At 28.2% G+C, this 27,320-nt stretch overlaps 1 protein-coding gene across 2 annotated transcripts in view; it reads left to right on the top strand.

The window, feature by feature from the left end:
• Positions 1–614: 614 nt before the first annotated feature.
• The window catches only part of LOC113512533 (protein yellow-like), a 33,945-nt gene continuing 7,239 nt past the window's right edge, over positions 615–27,320 (top strand). Inside the window, exons 1-2 of one of the 2 annotated variants that reach the window (XM_026896436.3) lie at positions 615–774; positions 20,753–21,001. In XM_026896436.3, the coding sequence (XP_026752237.2) occupies positions 20,785–21,001 (217 nt within the window). In that variant the 5' untranslated portion in view covers positions 615–774; positions 20,753–20,784. Of the gene's footprint in view, positions 775–19,761; positions 19,919–20,752; positions 21,002–27,320 lie in introns of those variants that run through there. The other variant, XM_026896442.3, reaches the window with a different exon arrangement.

The following is a 27,320-nucleotide window of genomic DNA, read 5'->3' as shown; positions in this document are numbered from 1 at the left end:
ACATTTAAAATGCGAAAAAAGAAATATGTATAAACTTAATTTTATTTTTTAAATGTCTTCACTGTAAGGTAAAGTTCATATTTACCTAAACCATAAATAACTTTCTCACTTTAACATTTCGGTCAATACATGAGCATTAAAAATGCTCAAAATTGAAGTGTAAAATGCATACGTAACGTAGTTAATTAATAGCGCATTTTGCAGAACGCTAAGTGCGCATTCCATAGATTATAGTTAATTTCGTATGCATTCTACGGAACACTGTCAGCTATGCATGCATTCTGAGGATATTTGTTTTCTCGTTCTGACGGCTATATCATTGATTGAAAATCCTTTAAGATTTATGAAACAGATAAAATCCTGTTCATGAACACTATTCTAAAACCCTTTTGCATATCGAAAAGGTCGGATAATTAATAATTTTCTTAGTTTTATAACAAATTGTACATTAATGATTCCCAAAATATTGATCTTTAATAACGTACAGTCAGTTTAAGAATTCTTTACTTGTTTTGTTTAGAAAAAGGTTAAAAAAATATTAATCCGGAAAAGAACCCTTTATTGGATGTACTTATAGGTGCATGAGTTATAATCTGGGAATTCCTATTACAGATGAAGATGCAATAGCCGCGTCAAATTGATACCACACTTATCAACAGTCATCGGACCTGTTTCACAACAGTACTCACTCGCCTCTTGCTACAGACACGCGCACATTTATATAATTTATTATAATAAAATTTACATCGAAAACATCTCGACGATATTTTTAAGGTATGTTAAACTTTAGTTTTTGTATTACTTTTTAACTAATATTTATTGCTATATGCGATTATATATAAAAAAATACTATATCACTAGAGTATAAATCACTAACATTATTATGTGTATAATGTTGTATTATTTTTTAACTTGCATTTATTTTTCTTGGAAGTCTTTATTTTTAAGTAATTAAAAAAAATTAATAAAGTGATATGTTCAATAAATGTACATCGATATTGATAATTCTTTGTGTAATCGTTAGAATTTAATCCTTTATTGATTTTGTTATTTTTTATCACAGAAATTTTAATTAAGTTTGGAATGTGCCTTCGCTTTTTATAAGGTTTTTTTTACGCAACTTGAAATGCTTAGTGGGTTGACGGCCTACCTGATGGAAAGTGGTAACCTTCAGTTATACACAAGAAAAAGCACCATGGACACTACCAAGTACATTGTGACGCCAATTTTCATGTAAATATTGTCAATGTTTTCATAATAAAATCGTAGATAGACTGTATAAGTTAAACAAGAGCGTAGTCTAGTGTTAGTACCTAATTATACAGTTAATTCTATACTTATCTTGTCTAACTTTACCGATTTCATAAAATATTATATAAAATTTAAATAGGGATATCCCTAAAAGAGTAAATAGAGCAACTTATTATCTAAATGTTTATTCCTAACTAAAAACATCATACATAAATCGTTACATCGATTTTTTTACATTATTAGTATTAATTTCGTTACTTCCTTTATTTTTTTTAATATTTTATTCAAGTAGATATATCTAATATTCAAATTATATAGATGCGTAATCTCGAAATATTAAAATATTAGAATAATTAACGGTTTAGCTCTTGTCCATCCATTGTAAGTATTTAAATGAATGAAACTGGTTATTGAATAATATATTGGTCTATAATATTTAACAAATAGACACTTATACCTAATGGGTATTAATTAATAAGATACTTATAATAATATGCAAGTATTTCTAGTATTATTCTAAATAACTTATATTTACATATGTACTTAGGTGAGATATCTATACAAAAATGGTTTTTCGTTGATTAGGCCTCTGTGTCTTATAAATTTTACTATAGTTGTAATCTATCAAACCAAAATAAAGTCATGCAAGAACAGCCTTAAAAAGTATCTTTTTTTTAATACATACAGTAATTAAGAATAGATACCAATGATAGATAGGTTACAGGTACCAATTCCATTTTTGTTAATATTTCAATGCTTCAGTCATTATAATATGATTATTATTCATTTTTGTTATTTTAATTTTTGTATATTATTTAAAACTGCTCCTCGTATAATATAACATTTATGAACCTAATTCCCGAGTAAGATAATTGTCGTCATAAAATCTATATATTCTATTATTTTAGGACTAATCTAATGTTAATCTCTCACAAGCAAACATACCATCAAAAATATAATAGACGCTTTCTCATTTATCATGCAATTTACTACACTATCATCATTATCATCTCAGCCATTATCTGTCCACTGCTGTACATAGGCCTCCCCCTAGACTGCTATAAGAAACGGTCCTGAGCCACTTGCATCCATTGAATCCTGCAATATATTTGAGATCATTTTATTGAAAGAAAATTAAAGTTAATTTTGAAATGAGCGTATTTAAAGTATAGGTGACCTGGTAATTCCCGTCTCTTATAAACCATAGATCTTTATTTAAATACACTTTGTCGTACTGTAAAAATGAGATTTTCTTATACTACTAACTACTATGTGGTAAACAAGTTAGTATGGTCCGTTTGATGGTAAACAGGGTTACCGTACCCTCTGGACGTTTGTAACACCAGAGATGTCACGCGCGTGTTGACGTCCCTAAATTAACCTAACCCAGATTTCTGATTCAATAAATAGTCGCGACAATTTAGACATATTTTTTTCTTTTAAATTGGTTGATAATTGGAGCGAGTAATACTCTTATAATCTTAAATATTTCTTGTAGTTGTTTAAACAGATGATACTAAAATTGTAAATATGTATAGGTATTTGTTTACCTATTGTCAACTATTTGCATTGAAAGAGGACACAATTTGCTTATTCCGTACCATAACAGCTCACGTAATACTTAATTATATTAATTATTATTACTGTCGAGATTTCTAGGTGAAACCTGTTTTATCGATAACAAAATTAGACGTTTTTAGGTATAAAGTAATAATGACATTACATCCGAATACCTAAATCTCATATTTACGAGTTTTTTTTATGCGACTTAGAATGGCAAATAAGCTGAGGCCCCACTTGATGGATAGTGGTAACCGTCGTTTATAGACATGAGCAGTGCCATGGACATAACAGGGTATACTGTTTCGCCCATGACACCCTCCATGCTCCTGTTCCCTATAAATCTCTGCCATATCCCACCGTTCAAACCGAAACAACCATGCAAACACAACTGCTTCACGGTAGAAACATAAATGGGATAAAGGTATCCAAGCAAACGACTTTTGTACAATGTCTCCCTCTAGTGAAATTATTATTTAATACGAACATTGAAATTAATTATACTAAACACTTGAACAATAAAAATATCTTACCTATTATTATTTAAAAACCATGAGAATATTGAAACTTTTATCTGTAAGTGGTTACTAATATTATAAGAACGTAGATTATAATTAAGTAATTACTACTATGTTAAAACTACTAAAGTTACAGAAACCAGCATAGCGTAGTAAGATAATTCTTTATCTAATTTTAATAGATTAATCATAATACCTGCATCGAATTCTTTCTCTTTCAACATATTTTTTAATCTACATTCCTATAAAAAATAAATTTAGCCTATCCAGCCCAGTTAAATGTAGTAATAATGCGTCAAAAAGAAAAGTTGACGCGTAAACTGAAAGTTTCGGAATCCGAATTTGTTTATCGGTGTCATATTGCTCGTAAATAATTTATTGAGTTTTAAAATTTACTATTTTCATAAAATGCTGTAGAATAGTAAATATATTCAACTAGCTGTTAACTGCGTGGTGTCGTGTTTCCACTTTTAGGTTGGAATTTTCAAAAATTTTTTCTTGCTTATCTTATATAGGGTATGAAAAAAATGTGAAACACCATAGATGTGTGTATAGAATTTGAGGGTTGCCCTCGATTTCCTTGCGATCCTATCATCAGATTCTGACTTAGAGATCACCTCAGGAGTATACTCTTTTGTTATAATAGAAAGAATTTTTGAAATCTGTTCACAATTGATGGAGAAATCGGTGGGCATATATCACCTTTTTTATGTCGGTAAAAATAAACCTTTGTTCCAAATTTTTGCTTTCTGTAGAACTGTATTAGTAAAGTTTTGAGCAATTGTAATAACTTTTAATTTTCTCATCAATTAAATATAGTGATTATTGTATCACTCGGAAGAAAATACGATTTCCAACTAGTGTAATTGGAAGATCAGGCATTGAACGTCGCGATCATCGATGGAATCGGTCACTTCATTCTCTTAGTGAACAAGTGAACAGCAACTTAGGTGTTTTGTTATAAAAAATTTCACATGTTAATAATAAGTAGGTATATAATTGTAATATATTTTTTTTGTGCTCAATCATATGCTCATATATATTTAGTGTTTTCAAATTGTATATTTTCCAAATAATTATATCAGCCATTAACTGTCTATTGGTGAACAAATACCTCTTCCTATTGGGGAATTTTGCCAGTAGTTGCCACATTGGCAGGCGAGTTGGCAACTGCAGTTAGGCTTGGTGATATTTTAAGAGTGGCGCTGCTGGCGATCCCTCGACCATTAAATTTCTTTAGTCTCCTCTTACGACACTCACGGTGAATAAATGAGTGGCCCATTTTATGACGAGATCACACGCATTACCATTTGGGTTGATTGGATCAATTGATGAATTACGAGTATCAACAAAACAATATTTGCGAGAAATTGATATGACCTATTATGTAGTCGCCTATATGTATTATTGTTTTAATTTTTTTCAAATATATCTTACAGGCTATAAATAATTAGTGAAAATAGGTTATTAAATTAAAATTATAAAACTCGATCGATAAAACATGTATCAGCGCGATTGAAAAAAAAAATATCAATTATAATTACTCATTCAATGATCTTCATTTTATGATTAGGTTAACGGTTTTATATGAATTTTGACAAAGAGCTAATTATACCGAACAAGCCTAAGAATGAACGTGGATATATGACGTCCTCAAATATTTCATGTCAGTGTACATAGTTATGAATAGGTACCTATCATGTTAAAATGTAGGTATCTAATTGGCGGTTACATAAAAAATTACGTGCAGAATGATGATACAAAATATTTATGAGTAAAAACGATTTTTTACTTTTCTTCGAAACGTCAATTATTGTTTATTATCTTTTGATTTAGGTGTGCTGCTATTATAAAACAGGTAATGATATCGCATAATTTATTATGCACACAAATTTTTGTTTTGTGTGTAGTGTACTTACACACTTAAAATTTTGTTTGGGGGAACTCCAGATTTAAATTTCTGATTTTGTAACGTAATAAATAAATAATGGTATTACTTCATTATGTCGAGAATATGCATTGGAAGAGAGGTGTATAGAAGAAATTGTGACAGACAATTCAATATAAATGATGAGGTTAATAAATATAAGAAATTGTTTTATTAAAAAATATTGTTTGGCAATTGTATTTCATATTGTATTATGGACTATAAAAACATTTCAACTCTTATCAATCGTCCGATCGATCTTTCTCACAGATATTATAATAAAAGATTATACAATAATAGTTTATACAAATTCTAGTGCCTAGAGTTTTGTCGCGGAATCATGGTTGGCTGATTTGAAAGCATTAGGTACTATATTATTTGGGTTGATCGCGTTTATCGGTTTCAAACCAGTATAAAAACAATCTATAAACTCCTTGTCGGCAAACTATCATTTTCTAAGGTACCGTTTCTAATTTTTTAGAAAGCCCTACAAGAACGACGTAAGCGATGCCGAACGGTTAATTTTTTTAAATTAGTTTGTGATAAAAACTGCTGATCGGCAGCTTAAGCTTATTTTTTACTTTGTTGCTTTAGTAAAGCAACAAAGAAATTTAAATTTCATATGGATTTAGAGACACGTTACACTAAACTGCGAGATTAAATAACTTTAAGTTCAATGATAACAATCATACATCATATCATATCACAACACATTACATTACAACACATTATATCATATCATCATAAATAATAATAATGGTGGTGATCATATATAAATATCTATAAGTAATTGAATAAGTAATCTATAAGTAATTGAAAATTTGTAATAGATTACGAGTAATGTTGTATCGAGTGACGGATAATCATCACTTCTTTTTCATCAATCCTTACATTTAAATACATTTAGATTAATAATTGATGGATTATTCAGTTTTTATGTCATATTTTTCAGTACGTACTATTGTGGAACTGCATGAGAGGTACCATGAGCATTTATTATTATACCACCCATGGTAGATATACCTCATGCGAATCTTATCTTAGGAATCTCAATAGCATTTGAGATTATCACGATGTTGTTCGTTCAGGATTAAACAATTAAATGCCTTTGATTATATAGAGTGTATATATAGATACACAAATATTTTGCCAAAAACAGATAGACTTTTTTTATCTACGTTGTCGTGAATAGGGTTACCATAATGAATGAATAAATGAAACTATTTATTGTTTCCTTCGATGAAATAATCTATATTATTAGTGACCCGGCATAGTGCGACCAACCGTTGACAGTAGAACGTTCTCTTTTCGGTTGGTTGTATTTATGGATCATGTTGTCTCTGTGTTCGCTCAAGATGGTGTGGTCACATATATGAATATACATGTATATATAAATACATGTATAATTGAAAGAATAAGATAAACAATGCACAATAGCTTATTTTTATTGTAAACTTTGACATTTGAACATTTTTTTTTATCTAAAAAAGTTTGCCACCTTTCAAATTAGATGATTAAATTTTGATTTGTGTTTGACTCTATCTATTTAAGGCTATTTGGGGCCGCAAGTAAAATTCTACTGGTTAGTAAATTTGTGTATAAGCGGAAATAAGAATATTTAGTTTATTTTGTATTGTGTATAAGTCTTAGGTAAAAGTATATTTAATAAATAAATATAAAATATATAGGATATAAATAACTAAAAATATTGGAGCATTTTGGCATTTATTTATTTATGTAGTAGACTGAATAAAAATATTTAATTAGTAAAAATATTCAATTATTAGTTAAATATAAAATTATAGTAGACTAAAGTAAATATAAACTATTGTAATCCCTATGTATCGGAACTAGGATTATTATTGTTTACTTTAAGATTTTATCTTTGAAATATTACACATAATAGTATGTACATGCATTAATAACAACATATTAGATGTATTAATTATAGTTTTCATAACCAGTTATTTGGCCACGTGTTGATTTATCTAAAAGTATTATATTATGTAGTAATAGTACTCCTATAAAAATATTTAAACAGATGACATTTGACTCTTTATTATGGGATAATATTATTATTCAATACCAACAATAGATAGGTATCGTATGAATAAGATCAAATTAATTTATTTATTCTTGTGGTAGTACAATAAGGATACCTTATTTTATGCGGAAGTATATAATAATATATATTGTATAGTCTTCTTATCAGAATTTCCAAATGTGTATTTTTACGTACACGTGTATAGTGTGACACAAATATAAACAAGTATATATGTTTTTATTTAAATTATAATGTGCATTAGAATCTCCTTTTTCAAGCCATTTAAAGTATGTAAAAAACCGATCCGTTATGCTTTCAAACGCGATTTTTCGCTTATTAACAGGGAAAACTAAAGTTCAAAGATTAAATTGTTGTCTTTCATGCATTGCGGACGAACTGAAATTAATATAGTCAAGTTTCTTATTTCGTAGAATATACTTTTGTCTATTCTTTTATAATATGAACATCCATAAGAAATAGTTTTCCGAAATATGTAACTATTAAATTCTCAACTAAGCTTCTCTGCTTATCCCACCAAAATTAAAAAGAAAGAAGTAACAAAAACATGCAATGTATACATAATATTTTATAAATGAACATCTAAACATTTTTTGTTTATTGGTACTATTACCGTTTTTGCTACTTAATTTACACAATGCATTCAGTTCACTTGGGATGTAATTTAAACTCAAGATTTATCTTAGCTAGTTTTTACCAACAAACCAAATATGAGAAAAGCAATGCAGGTATTATCAACCGAACAGTATGAGTGCAGTACAATCAGAGTGAATTAACTTGCGTATAACTTAATGAAGATAAGTTGATTAGACAAATATAATAAAGCCTATACATAATAACTAGATACTTAAATTTATAAACTGATGAACTAATCATTTGTCTTTATCATATTAATGTAATTGCAAACTTTTTCTAAAGATTCGATGATACACACATATAAACACACAAAACATTGCTCTTCTTTTTTCGGTGTGATTGCCGTTGGAAAAACAACGGAGAAAAAATTTTAGGTTAGCAACTAATTATAAGGCTGTTTATTGTACAAGTTCATTGTTAGTTATTCTTTAGAGAACTATATATCAGTATAATAAGTATGACGTCGCATTGTTTACCATTAAACTATAATATAATGAGTTGAGATGAAAATAATAAATATTTGTTTATTTGATAGATATAAAACAAATATAAACATTTGTACTAACTAAATGTGCAAAACAAATATTTAATGATCTACACTAAATTAGAGGTCAACTGAATAACTTCTTCATCATGAATAAAAAATATTTAGAATTATGTTATAGATAACAAAAAGAATTACCTTTTGTTTAGAATTGGAAAAGATATCCTGTAATATATTAGAAAGATACCGTTATATTGATAATATTTTAGATCTAATTGACTTGAAACGGAAGTTATTAATAAGTGTAAGATTAGTAAAATCTTACTTTCTTTTGGTATCAGTCGCCATGAAATATTCACGGACAGAATTTGAGATAGTTATCCAACTGATTTAAAAAAAAGAAAGCTGTTTTAAAAAAATAGCATTGATTATGTTTTTTTTTTGTTACTGTTTTTATTTGTTTGTGTCAGTTCTAAACAAATTTGGATTTATTTTAACTTAAAGGCTTTACTTTTAGAATATTCTCAAAGAAATTTAATATAAATCGGTTATACAGGTTATTTTTTAAATCAAAATATATGATTTTGCCACAATTAAAGTTCGTGTTTTTTTTAAATGATACTTTAGTTTCGCGGCCGAAGTTTCGGACATACACCATCAGTAGATTTGGGTTTTTGTTTTTATTGGTGTTCTATATTAAAATATTGTGTGCCTATCACTGCATGAATAATAACTCATATACGTAGAATTTACAGTACACAGATAGAGTATCGAGTCTTAAAAACATGTCAACTTTTTGTTAGCTAATATAATCAAATTAGCTAACTCGTTTTTTTTTATTAGTGTTCTATATATTTACACTTGGGTATACGTCGTATATCGATGTATCTATATTTAATTATTTAATAAATAAGGCTAATAAAGGAGTCATTTATCAGCGGTATCTTAAATTTGAAGCATAAATATGATATTAAATATATACATTTCTATTCCCTTTAAATTATTTTTTCTATTCTATGGTATTTTCTTACATACCATAATTACAATATTTATGTAGGTATATACATAGATATATTATTGAGTATCATGCACAGTATTTAATGTTATTCATATTAAGTTATATTGTTATGACACAATTCAAGTAGAATTGTTATTAAAACGGTCACCATTTTTAAGTAACTTCATAAGGAAGGGGATTTTGGGATGCATGTCGAGTTTATATAATATCTATCAATAAAGCGATTACACATTTTTAAATAACAAAAATCCACCTACGTATTGAATTAAATTCGCTTAATTAAAAAACTCAATTTTAAATGTCGTTTAGCTTTGCGAATATCTCTTTCAAAAACCCTTATATTTTATACCTATTTATTGTACACTTTAGGGGTTTATTCTATATTAATTTTGTAATTACTGAAGTTTATTTGTGAAATAATTGTACAAAAGTTATGATACTTTTAACGCCATTTTAGTCGCCCGTCTATTGCTTTATTTGTGAACTAGCTTTTTGCATGATATATTACCTAGACCTAGAGAATTGTATTTCTCTATGGTAAGTAGATTGGCAATTTTCATTTCAATCTAAGAACAAATTAAATTGTTTGCAAAGAATTGCGTGGCGTCGCATGTTGCAACTTTAACTTCTTTCATTGAGATTTATTGGAATGAACTATGGCAGTGACTACTGTGCCGGGTCCCTGGTACTTAATTTTAGTTTATTTTATATACTCCATAGATTTTTTAAAACGCTATGTATCGTAATAAATATGTGATATTTTGTGAAAAGTGGGCTGATAAATACTATATGAAATCTTTCATGGAAAGCTAATCACCCAAAAAAATAGGTTTTTAATAATACCAATAAATTATTTTTATAAATTGCCAGGTAACCAAAAAGTCGTATGTTTTTGTGCAAAACGATCATAATCTTTACGATCGTACATTAAAAAATAGACAAATAATAGTATGAGTACAACCCTGCTAGCAAGACAGCGACAAAATCACGTTGCATAACAATGTAGCCCAAGCTTATATCTTATGAAATATACGGAAGAGATACGGACTTAGAAAAAACAGAAATGTTGTTCTTTGTGGAAGTCATTGATGAAATTCTATGTATTTTAGCCCGCAAACTTTCTTCAAACAAAAACAGCGCCATCTAGTATCGAGTTCTGTAATTATCTCTTTGTTTAGATAGATATTCAGGTACGTATTTTATTTATAAATTTGGTTTGGCATATTTTTTCCAAAATATCTATTTTTATTTGGAATGATAAAAATATTGTTGCTGGTACTTATTTTGATAAAGAGTTTATTTTTATAAATAAATTATCCTCATTATAATATGCTTATGTAACGATGAATTTAATTTCAATGATATAAAGATTTAAAATTACTCGTAACACTATAAAGACTTTGATCAGCATACGTTGTTAGCAAACATTTTCATCTTAATAAAATTGATCGATACTTTCAAAATTGAGACAAAATTATTACTAATAGATTGACTTTTACGTATACTTGTTTTTTTGTTTCAATGTATTTATTGATCGTAATTTTATGCAAACTAAATAACATTGGCAAAGATACTTTATAGCATGCGAATAAGAGAATTAAATAAATTAATAACATCCTACAATTTTTCGAAAAATTGCAACCAAAATTTTAAAATACCTTCACGTATATTAACGCTAGAAATATACAAAAGGCATTCGAATTAACAAAACTCAAATATCCACATGTTGTTCCTCTCGGTTTTGGAATTTATGAACTTACTTATTCTTACTTATTCTTAATCACTCTACCTATTTTCATTATTTAACGATTAAAGTTATCATTTTCCTTTGTATAGCAAAATATATAAACACACGATTCTACGTTCTAAATTCAAATATTTACAATATTATGTACATGCGAAACATGTCATCATTCTACAGCGTGTTCACGATTAAAGTCGTGTTTTTTGTGGAGTAAAATATATATTGGACAAGTTCAATGCCATGGCCATGGTCAACCACACACATACATTATACATATTTCTGGTAACTCTAGAATATATATATATATATATATATATATATATATATATATATATATATATATATATATATATATATATATATATATATATATATATATATATATATATATATATATATATATATATATATATATATATATATAAATTCAAATATTTACAATATTATGTACATGCGAAACATGTCATCATTCTACAGCGGTTCACGATTAAAGTCGTGTTTTTTGTGGAGTAAAATATATATTGGACAAGTTCAATGTATATATATAATTAGGTGACCTGTTTTTTTTTATTAATATTCTGTACACTTACGCACACAATGTATCTTGACGCATCTATATTTAATTATTTAATAAATAAAATGAGTTATTGCGCATTAAAAAGATGTAGAATTCATACGACAATATAAATATAGAAATTATAAAGGAATCACTCATAATTATTTATCACGCAAAATTGTATGAAAAAGTTGACCCGCTTTTTTTGAAGCATTTGTATAGAGACATAGTATATAAAATAGTATTTAAAAAGAAACTTGTTTTAATTATTGCATTTTATGACTATATTATATTAACTTATGACCAATAGGTATTATATTGAGTCATCAATTTTGCGACATAGTACTTTAAATAATACTCATATTATTGTGAGTATTATTAAAGTACATAGTAAAGATGTGTGGACAATTAAACAGAACATAATATGCTTAATTGCCATTCTCGTAGTAAAATTTTATTACCAGAATTACAACATATAGATATCAGGAAATTAACTATGATGAAGATTATAATAAAGTTCTTATTTATTTACATTAGCGGCACTTTTATGACTTTTGTACTGGAACCGAGAATGTAAATATTGTTTTTATCTTTTTACTAGGGAAATATTGCAAGTTTTTATGATCGCCCAACCTATGTAAAGTGTGAATTAATATGGGAATGATATTATGTTTACCTACAAAATTTTTATATATCTCTTTATAGCAATGATTAGAAACTTTTTTTCAATGACGACGAGGTCATAGACCTTATCATTTATTAAGTTTGTGCCTTCATCCACAGAATACTTGTGAACTCACCTTATGTGTACAAAATGATGTCATGAAGATGACCTTGACTTTCAATCTATTCGGTTACCAATTTTCGTTTAAATTGATTGGTAATATATGCATAAAAACAGAATTATCAGACAATACAACAACTTTGTTAGTAAACCACTCATTACACGTTAGATTTTGCTGTCATACACACACATACACAGTTAACTCAGTCATACACAGATTGGCGAAAACAGAACGTGTAATGTGTAAGTGCAGCACGAATACTCACAAATCCTAACTTGTAAAAGTATCCTCACAACTCAAATAATGTTCATGTAATTTCTCGTACTATTTATATATTGACTACTTTCATCCTGGTTTATAAATATATTTAAATCAAGTGGACCAGGTCGTGGGTAAAGGTTAATAGACGAATAAATCTTTAAGATTATTGCTTCAAATGATTAAAGAAACATATATACGTGTTAGAGGTTGTATACGTACATATCTGCCACACTCGTCTCCCATTAGGGTAGGCAGAAAAAAAAGGAATGCCAAATGCTTTGGTTCAAACAAACCTCTTTTGCTTCTTTCACATTCATCAATCTTTTCATACACGCTCGTCGGTTATGGGTACTTTTAATTTGGATCTTCTCCAGTACGTCGCCTATTTAGTCGACATACGCCCGGCTAGGGCGGTCTCTATCGACATATCGATTCATCCTTGCTCGATAAATCTCTTTCGTAATTCTTCTTTCATCTATCCTCTCCAAATGGCCAAACCAGCGCAACATTCCCTTTTTGTATGGTTTAATAGATGCGTGATTTCATTCCGTTATCTCAATTATTTGTAATCAACAAAATCTATAGTCTAATAGGCGCAGAAGTATTTTAAATACTCGTTTGCATGTCTTTGACTGCTCTGTGTGATCTTGACATCTTATTTTCAATTAATTATAATTCATCAGATATTAGAATTTTGTACCGTACAATGTTAAAGGTGAGCTTTATAGTATATGAGTTCATTAACCTAATTGAGGTTGTAAGTTCTTCCTAACTGATACCATATTTTAAATTTTCTTAATTTCCTGGCGATAAAAAACTATTTCACGAACTTAATTAGATAATTGAAATTACGGTAGTGGCATCGTGTACGACCTGCCTATTACCTTATTATATTTAGTGCTACTAAAATAAATAAAAAATACCACTAATGAGTAAAGTATAGATAGATGCTTACAATGGAAAAATATAAAGGAAACGCACACTTTATTAAAAACTAAATAATGGAATAGGTACGCTTAAGTATAGATAAATAATGTATATCTATTATATAAAATGACTATTCTAATTCTTACCTTCAGTTCTACTTTGACAAAAAGAAGAACATTGTGCTAGTATGGGTGACAACGTTAACATAACATACTTTCAATATAGGGTAGTGAAACCAACAGATGAATGTACCCTAATAATTGAACAAATGGCCGAAAATTAGAATAAAAATTTACGTGTAAACGATTGTGCAGAAATTTTTCCATAAACAGCGACATTTTTACCTGCTTGACATAAAAAAATACAATTAGGTCTCAAATGTGTTGTGAATAAGTGACTGTTTCTGCGGTTTGCGTCAAAAATGTTTTTAATATGGAAGTCTATTTAAAGCACTCATAACTTAAGCTCATAGCTGTATTTAAATAATAGATTGTAAGCATATATAATTGTAGAAGTTGTAATTAAATTAAAATTTTGGTTACATTTCCCTTAATGTTATGAATGTAGATAACCAATAATTATTAAACTTTTTTCTTTGCTGTTCTAGTAATAGGTTCTATATTTGTCACTTAACCCAGAAGTTGAAGTAATGGTTAAAGCTAATTTTATAATAGATTTAAATATATTTAAAGTATATACTGGTACGAATTATATATTTGTACTAGAAATAAACTAATAAACACCTATAACTAAAAAATGAACATATAAAATATCTCTCATTTTATTTGTTCTACAAACTTTATTTTTGGTTTGTTGAATAGTTTTTTTAATTCAACATCCAGGTATTGATAAGGTAGACTCTAAAAGTTGAACTAATAAAAATGTTAGTTCAACTTTTGCATAATCAAATATAAATTCTAATAAGATATTTATCTAAAGTTGAACTGTAGTAGTTTTTAGGTACCTCTGTCTAAAAATGAACTAAGTAATAAATTTTGTTTAGATTGATCAAACATTATTATAAACTTTTTCATTTTGTTTTGACTATAATTATTAGTATGATAAACGGTAAAAAGTATTACATTATTATTATTTAACTACATTTTGTTTAAATTTACATTATTAATTTGAATCTCTGCTCCAAAATTTTTTATAACAAGTAAATATACTTACAATAGATGTTTTTAAATCAAGTTGTGATTATTTAGCCACATGAATTATCATAAAATTTACAAAAATTCTGAACAAATTATTAACAATATTAGTCCAATAATAAGGTACAAAATGTTCATAATTAGGGCGCATCGTTCATTTCCGGAGCAAAATCATACTTTTTTACGAGTGCAATTCGAGTTAATTCTCAAGTATATCTAATAATATAAAAAAAAAAATAGACTGACCGTAGTTACCAAAACCTGCGAAAAACTAATTCAAAGTAACTAAAGTCACTTAAGTGTTCATTTATTAGTTCCACGTCCCTACATGTATTAAATTGTTTTCTTAACAAAATAATAGTATCGTTAGAAATAAATTCTTGAGAAATTCATTACATTAATTTGATCTTTATTCCGTAGGCAGTAAATCTTTTCGATAAAAAAATATTAAAAGTAGGTTCAGATTTATCCGTAAAACATAAAAAATAAAATAAAGAAGGATTCCTTCTATTTAAATCGGTCGATTGTTTATTCAAAATAACTAATATTAGTACCATAATCAACATTCATTAACATATATAACTACACAATAATACATAATAAATAATTCAATTGCATTTGATAATTATTATAATTAGATATATCTGTTATAGCGTGCTCTAAGGCCGCCCTATAATTTCTTTTCCATTGAAGATTCTTTCCTGGTACAATAGTAGACCTTCAGTTGAGTGATTAATAGCATAACAATAAAATTGCATATTTCACGACTAAGTACATAGTGCAATTATCAACTAGTTTAAAATCATGAAGATGTTGTATGTCAGTCTAGTTTAGAGCGTTTTATTAATAAGTTGTGACAGTTTTTTCATTTTTTTCGTTTTTTATGTTTTCGATTAAATGTGTGTAGTGTATGTGTGTCTGATGTGATAAATAGTTTTTTCATATTATTATTATTGCATACGTATAATAAATTTGGCATCTAAGGATTTACAAAAGTCATAATATAATTAATGGTTAACATTTCGATGCATGTTAACAATAAGTGTAGCACATAAAAATATAGGCATATTCAACAGATTTTTAAATAGTTTAAAGCAAATTTATTAGATGTTATTAATTAAACTAAATTTAAACTGTGAAATGAAAACATGTAAAGCCTATCACAGAATATTGTCATAGATAGGTGTTAAAATTTTTTTAAGGGCCACTAGATTCCATATACTGGTCTGTTCCATGTATCTCATATATTTCAAAAACTACGTCAATGGTAAACACAAAATAGGTAAAGTACCTTAAGGTAATAATATTTAAAATTTATCTAAGGCTTCTATGATAAAGGTAGAATTAAAGACCAAGGGTCTAAGGTCTCTATCCTTATATACATCTCTTGGTTTCCTCTTTTATATCGGTTTCAATTTTTTTCATTAAAACGACTTATTGCAATGAAAAATATAAAAAAATATAGATTCAAATTTTCTACTTAGGTTTTATTGATATAGATTTAGTATAATTAACATAGGTATAGTATTTCGGAATTTCTCTTGAGAAAAAAGAGTCAAACTGCTCTAAATTCTAAGTTAGTCATAATACTAGTTACTAAGAGGAAAAATAAAAACCGGTTAAGAGCGTGTCCAATTGTTTAAAATAAGTAAATAGAGTTCAGTAGATATTTGAATGTTTTATATTACATATTAGGTATAGATATTTCTGTATGTTATTAAGTGAACCGAGGCTAAAACAATATTATATTGTGATATTGTAAATGGCTAGTCATTAAATCTTTTTCTGTTTTAGGCTTTATTTTCCCAACACTGAATATAAGCTTTCTCTACTAAGAAGCTATGATATATAATAAAACAATTGACCAGATGTATCCTGAGGCATGAATAGCATCAATACGATTCTAGTGGGTCGTTACCTTCTTATTTTAATCATTCTTGGTATCTATTCTAAAACTTAAAATCTTCTTTGTCCCTCCGACTTATAAGACCTGGCCAACTGAACTTAAAATTATAATTGCGGTTAAACTCTACAATCCTGATTCTTAACCTAATAATTTTACCGAATACTCGTTCTTTAACGGAGTCTTATACTTATAGTTTAAACATAGTCTCAGGTTCCAAGTTTACAGTTTTTATTAAAAGGATGCCCTGATCGAACACATTTCACGTTAAATACAGTGGAAAGGTTTCTTAGAAGACATCGTCAAGATTTCTAAAGGCCATTTACCCCAATACGATCCATCGATCGCTGGATATTAATATTCTATAATATTCTCAGAGAGTTTGTTTAACATAAGATATTCGATATTCCTATTTAATTGAGATTTTTCATGACTAGTGATACGGCGAAGTTTCGTTTTATTGCCTACGGATCACTAAAAACATGAGCATGATTAATATAAACGAACAGATTTTATATAATTTTTGCCTACCCCGTAAGGAATACGGCGTGATACATAATTATATTCTATTAATATTATAAATGCGGAAGTTTGTAAGGATGGATTGTTACTTTTCCACGCAATAACCACTGAACGAATTTAAATTAAATTTGGTTCACGCGTAGGTTACATTCAAACTTAATAGGTACAAAGGGTACTTTATGTACTTACTGATTCACTCAGGCGAAGCCGCGTTAGGTATAGTTAGATATAAATAAATATGTAAATCGTTGTATGTTGAAACTGCAGGAATTTTACGTTGAAGTAATTAAATCTATGGGCATATTCGTGATGCCTAAGATTTTATAGGTGATTATTACCATTTTAATTCTGTTTGTCATTCTATGTGGTGAATAAATCTTTTTTACAATCTCAAAATTACACAGATTTTTTTGTGTGTAGAAACTACTAGAACTAGAAGTTCTTCATCAAATTAATGCATAATTATATTCACACTTCATTATTTTTGAGTTTTAGTAAAGTGAATATAAAAACGCAAATCTTTTATCGAATTAATCGAACTGGATTACTTTTATAGTACCTACATATATTTTTTATACCTATAAAAGCCTTTTTTTACAATCCTCTAAAATTGTACTCTATTTATTTCGTATCTGTCATCTATTTCACAAAAGTAGGTAAATTATTATGTATTAATATTATAATGTAGATGCATAAAACGATAACGAATGATACGGACGCTGCTGTGTTGTAATGAAACCATATACTGATATGTCATTTCATATAGTGTGTAGTACCGTTACACGAGAAAACAAGGATTTTGAGCATCGATGCGATGAGCGGTCAGTATTTTATATAAAATTATTCAAGACACTCGTATCGGAACGAAGATTCAAATTTAAGATAGAGTTCTTAATTCGAACTAGTTAAAAAATATATCATAGGCATAGACAAAAGACAAATCTAGATAATTACTACAGAAAGTTTTATGTAATTAGTTTTCAACCGGTTATATGAATACAAATGTGACAATCTTTCGGTCAATATTTTTTCATTTCGACTTCATAAATTTAATTTATATAAAACAAAAACTTTAATAGTAAAAATACTACTAGTATTTCTTTTTAATTTAAAGACTATTATTATAATTATTCAATAATTTTTTGTGTTTTCGGCGCACTTTGAGTAAAATTTTATCGCCATTATTTACTCAAATCAGGTAAAATTTATTATTATTATAATCCATGATATTTTTTAAAGAATTCAGACTTGAGAAAAATTTTCAGCGACCAAGCATTTTGTTTTAAAAGGGTTACCAAAATCTGTTAAGGTATTTAAATTATAGTAAAACGTTGAATCTTTTTTTTATTTTAAATTACGATAATTTGTACGGATAATGATTACGAAAATAACTTAATATATATATATATATATATATATATATATATATATATATATATATATATATATATATATATATATATATATATATATATATATATATATATATATATATATACCAGTACTCGATGAATGATTTTACTTAATCTTGATCTTTTATCTGCACGAATCATTTTTGCACAGATAATGTTCTTGCATATATAAGCACGCACGCTATAGTAATTTTATACCCAGGTAATAATTATTTTAAATTTGAATTCTAACACGCCCATGTTAGTTATTGCATTTAATCTGTTATCCATTTAAGGACGTATATTATTTGCTAATTCTACAATAAAAAAAAAAATAAGTATTTAATAATAAATTGATTTATAATATATCAATTAAAAGTTACTACTTGTAATTAAATTGTGAAATAAAAATTTAGTCTAAAGTGAAATATCTAGTTTAATAGATTTCAACATATCTAATAACCAACTACCTTAAAAGTATTTGTAAGAATAAGAATGGTAATTTTACTTCATCAATACTATTTTTGTATCTACTAATAATAATAAGTGTTATTGGCTATTAAAAAACTGTTAACATTTTAGTAGTCTATAAAGTGTATCATTTTAAAACCATAATTTTAAATACATCGGTTAATTTAGATACAATAAGTACTTGTAATAATGGAAAAGTAAACTTTTCTTCATAGTTCATTCGATAATATTGTCTAATAATATTGTATAATTAATAGTATATACAATTCAACCCAATTAAAAATAACTCAAAATAGACTTTAAATCCAATGACAACATTCCGAACAGATATTACTTTGGCTATGGGGTACCTACTTGAATGTATGTAAAAAACATACGACTGGATTCTGCGAACATTGCCATTCTACGATAATATGTTCTAATTCCCATTGAATTGTGTGCAGTTTTATGTCTATACATTCAATTCTTGCCATTCTGTACTAAATGTGTAGAATTATAAAATCGGCATGCTATCATCAGCAAAACGGAGATCATTTATCGGAGTCACCGTGTTAGTGAATTCACGTACGCCGGTTGTTTGATTTGTTAATATTTCTTAGTAAAGTGATTCTTCGGGTGTAAACACAATCGTGTTTTTAAAGACGTTTCCAGTGTGATCAAAGATAGGAGTGTGGTTAAGTGATATAAAACATTATGGGACCGTACGGTCCAGAAAATGGATTCTGCGCAACAATTCTTAGCCAATATGGTAAATTTTAATATAAATTCCTTATTACATTAATATTTTTACGTATTGTTACTATATTAATGATTATTGTACGTCATATATCTATGATGAAAATGAAAGCCTTTTCTTTCTAAATAGTTTACTTAACTTTTTTAATATATAATATTTCCCTTTTTATGTATTTATATATCTACATATATAAAATTTGTTAACGGCAATTCTAATAAGTTTTCTATGCTTATCGTTTCCAATAATTATTCGTGTCTCATTTAAATTGGTGTTAATAGGTTTAGAAAATATTTATTGTATTCAACATTCAATTTGTATTATTATCTGTTCCTGATGTAACAAACGAGAAACATATATCGAAGTCATCACGTGTGATTATATATTTTGTTACCTAATTTTTTAAGGAATTTTATAACCTTCTTTTTAATTAACCTTCTTGTATCTAATTCAATTTTGTGAAATCGTTGTCAAGAACATTCATTACTAACAATGTTGATAAAGATGACAGATAGTGAGACGAGCAAAAACAAACCTAAAACATTCTGAAATAAAAGAAATCTCAAAGATATAATGGATATAAATGTTATTTCATAGATTGTTGTTAAACGGAAACTTCTATGGTTGATATACGTAATCGAAGACTGACTAAATACTTAAATACTTTAGGAACATCATTGCTCAAAATTTGCATTTGTAATTAGTTAATTTTTATCTGTAATTCATAAAACGATATACTACCTGTTAGAAAAACAATACCAAAATCATAAGCACCCATTTTTTGCAAATGGTCAATTATAAAAAGTACTTATAATTATTTATTATATCCTCATTTATTATCTTTTTTAGATCCTCAGCTGCTGGATAGATTCAAATTGGAGATGTCTTACGGCATCGAGAGATTCTTCTTGCTGTCTTACTGCTTGGCCTGCTGCTGGCCAGGTCTAGGAGCCAAGTCAGAGTTGCGCATCGTTAGGCAGTGGCCGGAGCTAGAATTTGTGTTCCCCAATGAGCAAGCGTATAGAGAAGCTACTGACAAACGTTATTATGTGCCTGGAAATTCGGTGCCAATTGATGTCGACGTTCACCATAGACAAGGTAAATTATAGTTATACTTATTAAATAATATAAAGTTTATTTGCATATTGGCATAATAGTTTATAGTACTAGTCATGCACGATTACTTTACTGCCCCTTTTTTCGAGATACTGAGGCGAGATTCGTATTTATGGCTCGAATATGTCCATTGGGAAAGAAAACGCATCTCGCTCAGTGTAACTAGACATACACACACATTTGTTCGTGTAAAGATTACAATTGTCTTTGTAGTAATAGAAGTTATACTTAGATAAAAATAAATAAATATAATTTCTGTATAAAATATCAAAGGAGTGATATTTATTTTGTTCGCATTCTCAGTACGACTTTAACAATTTAAGGTATAAACCTCTCTACAAAACTTTCATTTGACTCGATCCTTCGTCATGCGCATTCAGGGTTTCCTTACTGTTTTGATATCATCAACCCAGCGCACAAGTAGTATCCCGACTTTCCTCCGATCACTCCTTGGTCTCTACGCGACCGTACGATCACGTTTAATTTGGATTTGGATGATGGCGTCTGCTAATTTTTTTTATTCACTTAGCCTATTCATTTCTATTACAACTTATACTTTACCAAGATAATATAATCAAAATAAATTTTATGGGTCTATTTTTATATTAATTGTATCAATTGAATATCAATTGTAATATAATCAATGCATGCGGAGGATTTATTGCAAAGTAGTAATAACAAAGGTAGGTACAATATTATTGTCTATTAAATATCGTAGACTACTATACTGCCTTTGTCAACACGATAAAAACTTTTTTTTATTGTTAATTTACTTTTAAGTTAATACATGTGTTTAAATACAAAATAAAAGAAGCTTGTGTGTAATTATTTAATTGTTACAAGGCCCATCTTTTGAAGTGAGGTCATGTTCGATTTTTACCTTTGCAGTTCTTATACTTATTTGTAGTAAAATATTTAAGTTATATTGAAAATTTTCCGTAATTATAAGTGAAAAACAATTGTCAAAGGAAATAGTTTTTATAGCTCTTTTAAACAATTTAGACCGATAAGGAAGGACGTTTTGTGTAAGTACTTGTTTATAATACGATGACTAGTTGGGAAATTGCTTTTTTTTACAATACAATTCACATAAAAAATAGCTCTGATAACCTACCATATCTATTTACAATTTGACATACTGCGCGTGACTAATCATTTGTTTTGTTACAACGTGGGCACAGGAAAAAATGAAATGTCATCAATACTTTTTTCTCTTTATTAATTTAGTAAAGAATTTTCTGACTTTAAAAGTTACGTTAGTTTCTTTGCAGATACATAAAAAAATACATATTTACTGCTATAAATATGCTAGTATAGACAGTACAAAAGATATTTTAATCGCTATTCTAATCAAGTTGTCCCTTTAATCAAACGGTAATTAAACTAATTAACCGAGAAACAAAAAAAAAAATAGCTGGTAATTTACATGAATCTCCTAATAGTCCTATGTACTAATATAATACTGAAAATTTTAAACATATTCAGTGGTTAACATATACGAATGTTTGTTATTCAGTTGCACTTAAATCTTTAATTGAAATATGAAACACAGACTAAATCCTAGATTGTTTCTCATCTTATTTCCGTGGTTAAAATCACGAAACACACCTGGGCTTACTAATGTTGAGTATTTAAGAGTTTGTTATCCACTCATGTTTTAACACGAAAACGGATTTCAATGATATTTGGTACACAGATTAATCGTATTATCTCAAATTCATATATAGGATTATTTTTATTATAATACACTACAACTCTGTGGAATATTATTGTTTAAAAATAACCACAAAGACAAAAATGCTTAAATTCAACTTTTAAAATTTGAAAGTAAATTGATAAGATAGTAGTAAAGTGTTCTAAGTATTTTTATATTCGTATGCCATTAAAAGAATTCTACAAAATATTTACAGAGCCAGTACTTAAAAAAAAAATTGCAAGTAAATTAGATAAAATAAGTGCAGTTTTTGTAATATATTAATATATGTATATGGAGCAGGTGATTAGTTATGCCATTAATCAGTCGTTTCGCGACACTGATAGTTTATTTTAGTTTTAATAATAAATATCTTTGTATTATTCTTTAAGTGGTGCTATAAAGAGTAAATAAATAATTAAATTTAAATAATAGAAAAATGTTGTCACATTTTGTAAGTTGTTGAAAATGATGAAATTAATAGGTATCACACTTGTGAATACTAATGATGTAATATAATAATAGTAATTCCTCATTAATAAAAATTTAAAAAAGGAACAATTAATAATTTTTATTTTCTCGTTGATCTTGTTCTAATTTCATATTTTCAAAATAGAAATTGTATATTATCCTTTTAAGATGCTGAGCCGTCTCGTGTAATGCCTGGCATTGTACGTTGATGTGTGGTTCGATTATAAATTTGTACTGTACGATAACCGGAAAGTCTGTACGCATACCATTACGACACCGTGTCAAGCATCAAGTTCAACGTTTAACCATCATCAAAATAACAAAATATGAAAATGTTCCAGCTACATTCAAAATTAAAACACTTTTGATTAAATTGTGTGTAATTACAAAACTTTCTCTAAGTTACTAATAAAATACCTACCTACCTATTGTTAGTACTTATTTGTGTTTGTTTTGTACGCTTTTTTATGAAATGGAGATTAAAGATTTTTTAATTAAATGGAGATTAAACAAAAATTAACAAATTTCTGTTATGGACATAAGAGCCATGTCTTATGAAATGTTCATAAAAATTATAGTTGTGTAGAAAACAGCTATTTATTTTCTGCATAACTCGCTTGTAATTGTCCCATTAAAATATTACCTAGACTCTGCACATTATAATACAAATTTCATTAGTCTATGCAAGCATAATTGTATTATAGTTTTGTTAATGCTCAAACAATCGGCAGCAAGGTTATTTCAAGGTATTCCAGGACGTTAAGCTTATTATTTAATATTAATTTATTAACCGTTTATCTCGTTACGAAGCTAAATATTGGTAAAGCATAATAGTGTTTACATAAGTTTTCTTATCGAGTAAATATTAGAGTATTTTAAGTAATTATACTAATATTATACTATAATATTTCTGAAAGAATGAGGGCATACCGAATATTATCCTATGGAGATCTTAATACTAATCCTAATAATAAATAAAATAAGTGACTTGGGCGAAAGGGATTGTTAGTAATGGAGACTGAGAATCCCATTGCTAGCAATATACCCAACCAGGTCGACCTCCTCGCGGTTCCTCCTGGAAACTATCATGGTTAATTCCTGATGAATTCATCATGACGGGCTAACGGGCCTGTTTTCATTCTTATCTTTCACCCTACACTGGTGCTGCGCAGGCGGGGTTTCCATACCATTTTCACCTATCAAAAAAAATACTAATAACTTTGTTTGTAATATTTAAATAGTTATTTTGATAAAAGCAGTATTACAATTATTATACAAATTTGAGAAATTTTTAACAAAAATTGTTTGTTCGGAAATTTCTATGCTTAGTTTCTTAACTTATTAAGAGTAAATTAATCTAGTCTACGACCCAGAAGGCCCAAAGGTGGCTTAGATTGTCGTAGAACTTTTGTGATTATGTAGCATTTAGTCAGCGCATGTGCAAGCGTTTCTGTTCATACATCCTAATTTAATAGGTTATCAATTATATAGTCATGGGTTTACCAGAAGACTGAGTACACTAGAACTATGAAATTACAATTTAATTGACGAAACAATTGTAATTAATATGTTTGTGAATAAGGACACTAAATTATAGAAGTTGGAGGAGCGGCAAAATTTCAATAGTCTACTAAGTAAAAAAAAAAGTGGCAAATGTGTAAATGTGCCACAATAATTAAATCTAGTTTAAAGATGTGTCTATTTAGTTGACTAAATACCAATCAGAATATCTATTAGTTTCCTGATCAACCTACCTAGTTTCCTGATATCTATTTTATTTACATGAGCAGACTATACGAGAACTTGTTGGAGGCTACCGGAACTGCCTTTTTAGTTTGTGATTTGTACTATCAGTTCATTATGTATTGTTGTATTAGCTAGATAGTATCTTAACCAAGAAGTGCCTTGATTACAGAAATAAGTACTGTATTTTCCTGTCCTAGATTTCTAACAGTAGCGTCTTTCCTTGCTTATTTCTCAAAGATTCGCTGTGCCATTTAAAGTTTACAAAGTCACAATTCTTCTTATTAATTCTATCTAATTATCTGGAAATATTTTAGGAAACATTTATGTAGACTGAACTTTCTTCAATTGTTAGTTACCGATATTTTATTCTTATGTGTTTTGGGGTTTTAGGGTTGCTTAGGAAAAGTTTAATTTATTAAATTTTAATTTTAAATTACTGAGCTCATGGTAAGCCGGTTTTGATACATACACACGCGGAGCACGTTCAGTGATGTCTCAGGGCGTGATGTTTACCTACCATAGCATCGAAGGCCTGCTTAGTTTACAAAGCGGATATGAAGAATTAAGGAAAATAGTAAATAGTAAACAAATAAATTAAACATATATATATCTTCACATACTTAATCCCGAGAAAAGATGGCTAGAACGTTATTAACATTTAAGAGGCCGTCATACACGAGTAAGAATTCTAAAACAGCAAAAATAGTTACATAGGTGGTCGCGACGTTTTAATCTTACCACAGATAATATAATATTGTATTGTATTGTATTGTAAAGTCTTTATTGTATAATATATATATATATATATATATATATATATATATATATATATATATATATATATATATATATATATATATATATATATATATACATATATGATAATAAATTAATATCAACAACAAAAGATGTAGTTAATATTTTTGAAGATTTTTTTGCTAATATTCCGATTGATATTACATCTTCTCTGGACTCATCTCAATCTCGAGCAAAAAAATTACTAGAGACTAATATCGGTTGTTGTTCTTTAAGATTTAAATTTTCACATGTTAGCCCCTTTCATATCATAAAAATATTCAAACAGCTAAATTTAAAAAATACGGAAGACCTTTGGGGCATGTCTGTAAAAGTAGTTAGTTCTTTCATAGATATTGTTGCTCCCATATCCTTTTTTAATAAATGTATTGATAATGGCGTTTTCCACATTTAATGAAATTTAGCAAATTAATCCCACTATTTAAATCAGGAGATAAATTTGAGCCAGGGAACTATAGACCTATATCTATTTTGCCAGTTCTAAGTAAGGTGTTTGAAAAGATAATGTTAAATCAAATGTTACATCACTTCAGGGTTAACGGACTGCTTCACAGTCAGCAATATGGTTTCACCGCCGGCAAGTCTACCACTGACGCAGGTGTTGCGCTAGTGACACATATTTTCGAATCTTGGGAGAGGTCACAGGATGCACTCGGAGTTTTTTGTGACCTATCAAAGGCATTTGATTGTGTGGATCATAAAACGCTTTTGTACAAGCTCGAACATTATGGTATAAGAGATAATGATCTAAAATTAATGAGAACTTATTTAGAGGATAGGGTTCAAACTGTAGATATTGACGGTGTAAAATCTAAGGGAGCTAATATTAAGATGGGCGTTCCACAAGGGTCAATCTTAGGCCCCTTTCTCTTTTTAATCTACATAAATGACCTTCCCTTTATGGTAGAGAAAATTGCAGATATAGTGCTGTTTGCGGATGATACTTCGTTAGTGTTTAAAATTGGACGTCAAAGTAATCAATTAGACGATGTAAATTGTGCTATGTCTGCAATATTAAATTGGTTTACATGTAATAACCTATTATTAAATTCCAGCAAAACAAAGTGTATAAAATTTACACTTCCTAATGTAAGACTAATAAATACACAGTTATTGCTTAATGATGAAATAGTAAATTTTGTTAATGATACAGTTTTTTTAGGTATAACAGTGTTTACAATGGGCCAGTAGACTCAGTTCTGCTGCATATGCAATTAGAAGAATTAGACAATTAACAGACGTTTGTATATTTTATTATTTCCATAGCATAATGTCTTATGGCATACTGCTGTGGGGTAAAGCAGCCGATATAAACACTATACTCGTATTTGTTTTACAAAAGAGAGCCATACGTTCTATTTATGGTATGGGTTCGAGAGAGTCATTACGTCAGTGCTTTAAAGACTCAAATATCCTCACAGTTACTTCACAATACATTTATGAAAATATTATGTATACACGGAAGAACTTAGAGAGTTTTAAAAAACTCAAAGACTGTACAAGTAGAAACTTACGCAATATAAATAAGCTTATTTTACCTAAATGCCGTCTGCACAAAATCAGTAATTCATTCTA

The sequence above is a fragment of the Galleria mellonella genome, unplaced genomic scaffold (assembly GCF_026898425.1).
Source record: "Galleria mellonella isolate WM207_F2 unplaced genomic scaffold, CSIRO_AGI_GalMel_v1 utg139, whole genome shotgun sequence".
Lineage (NCBI taxonomy): Eukaryota > Metazoa > Arthropoda > Insecta > Lepidoptera > Pyralidae > Galleria > Galleria mellonella.
Note: the sequence above shows the minus strand (reverse complement) of the source record. Positions and strands in the feature narration are given on the sequence as shown.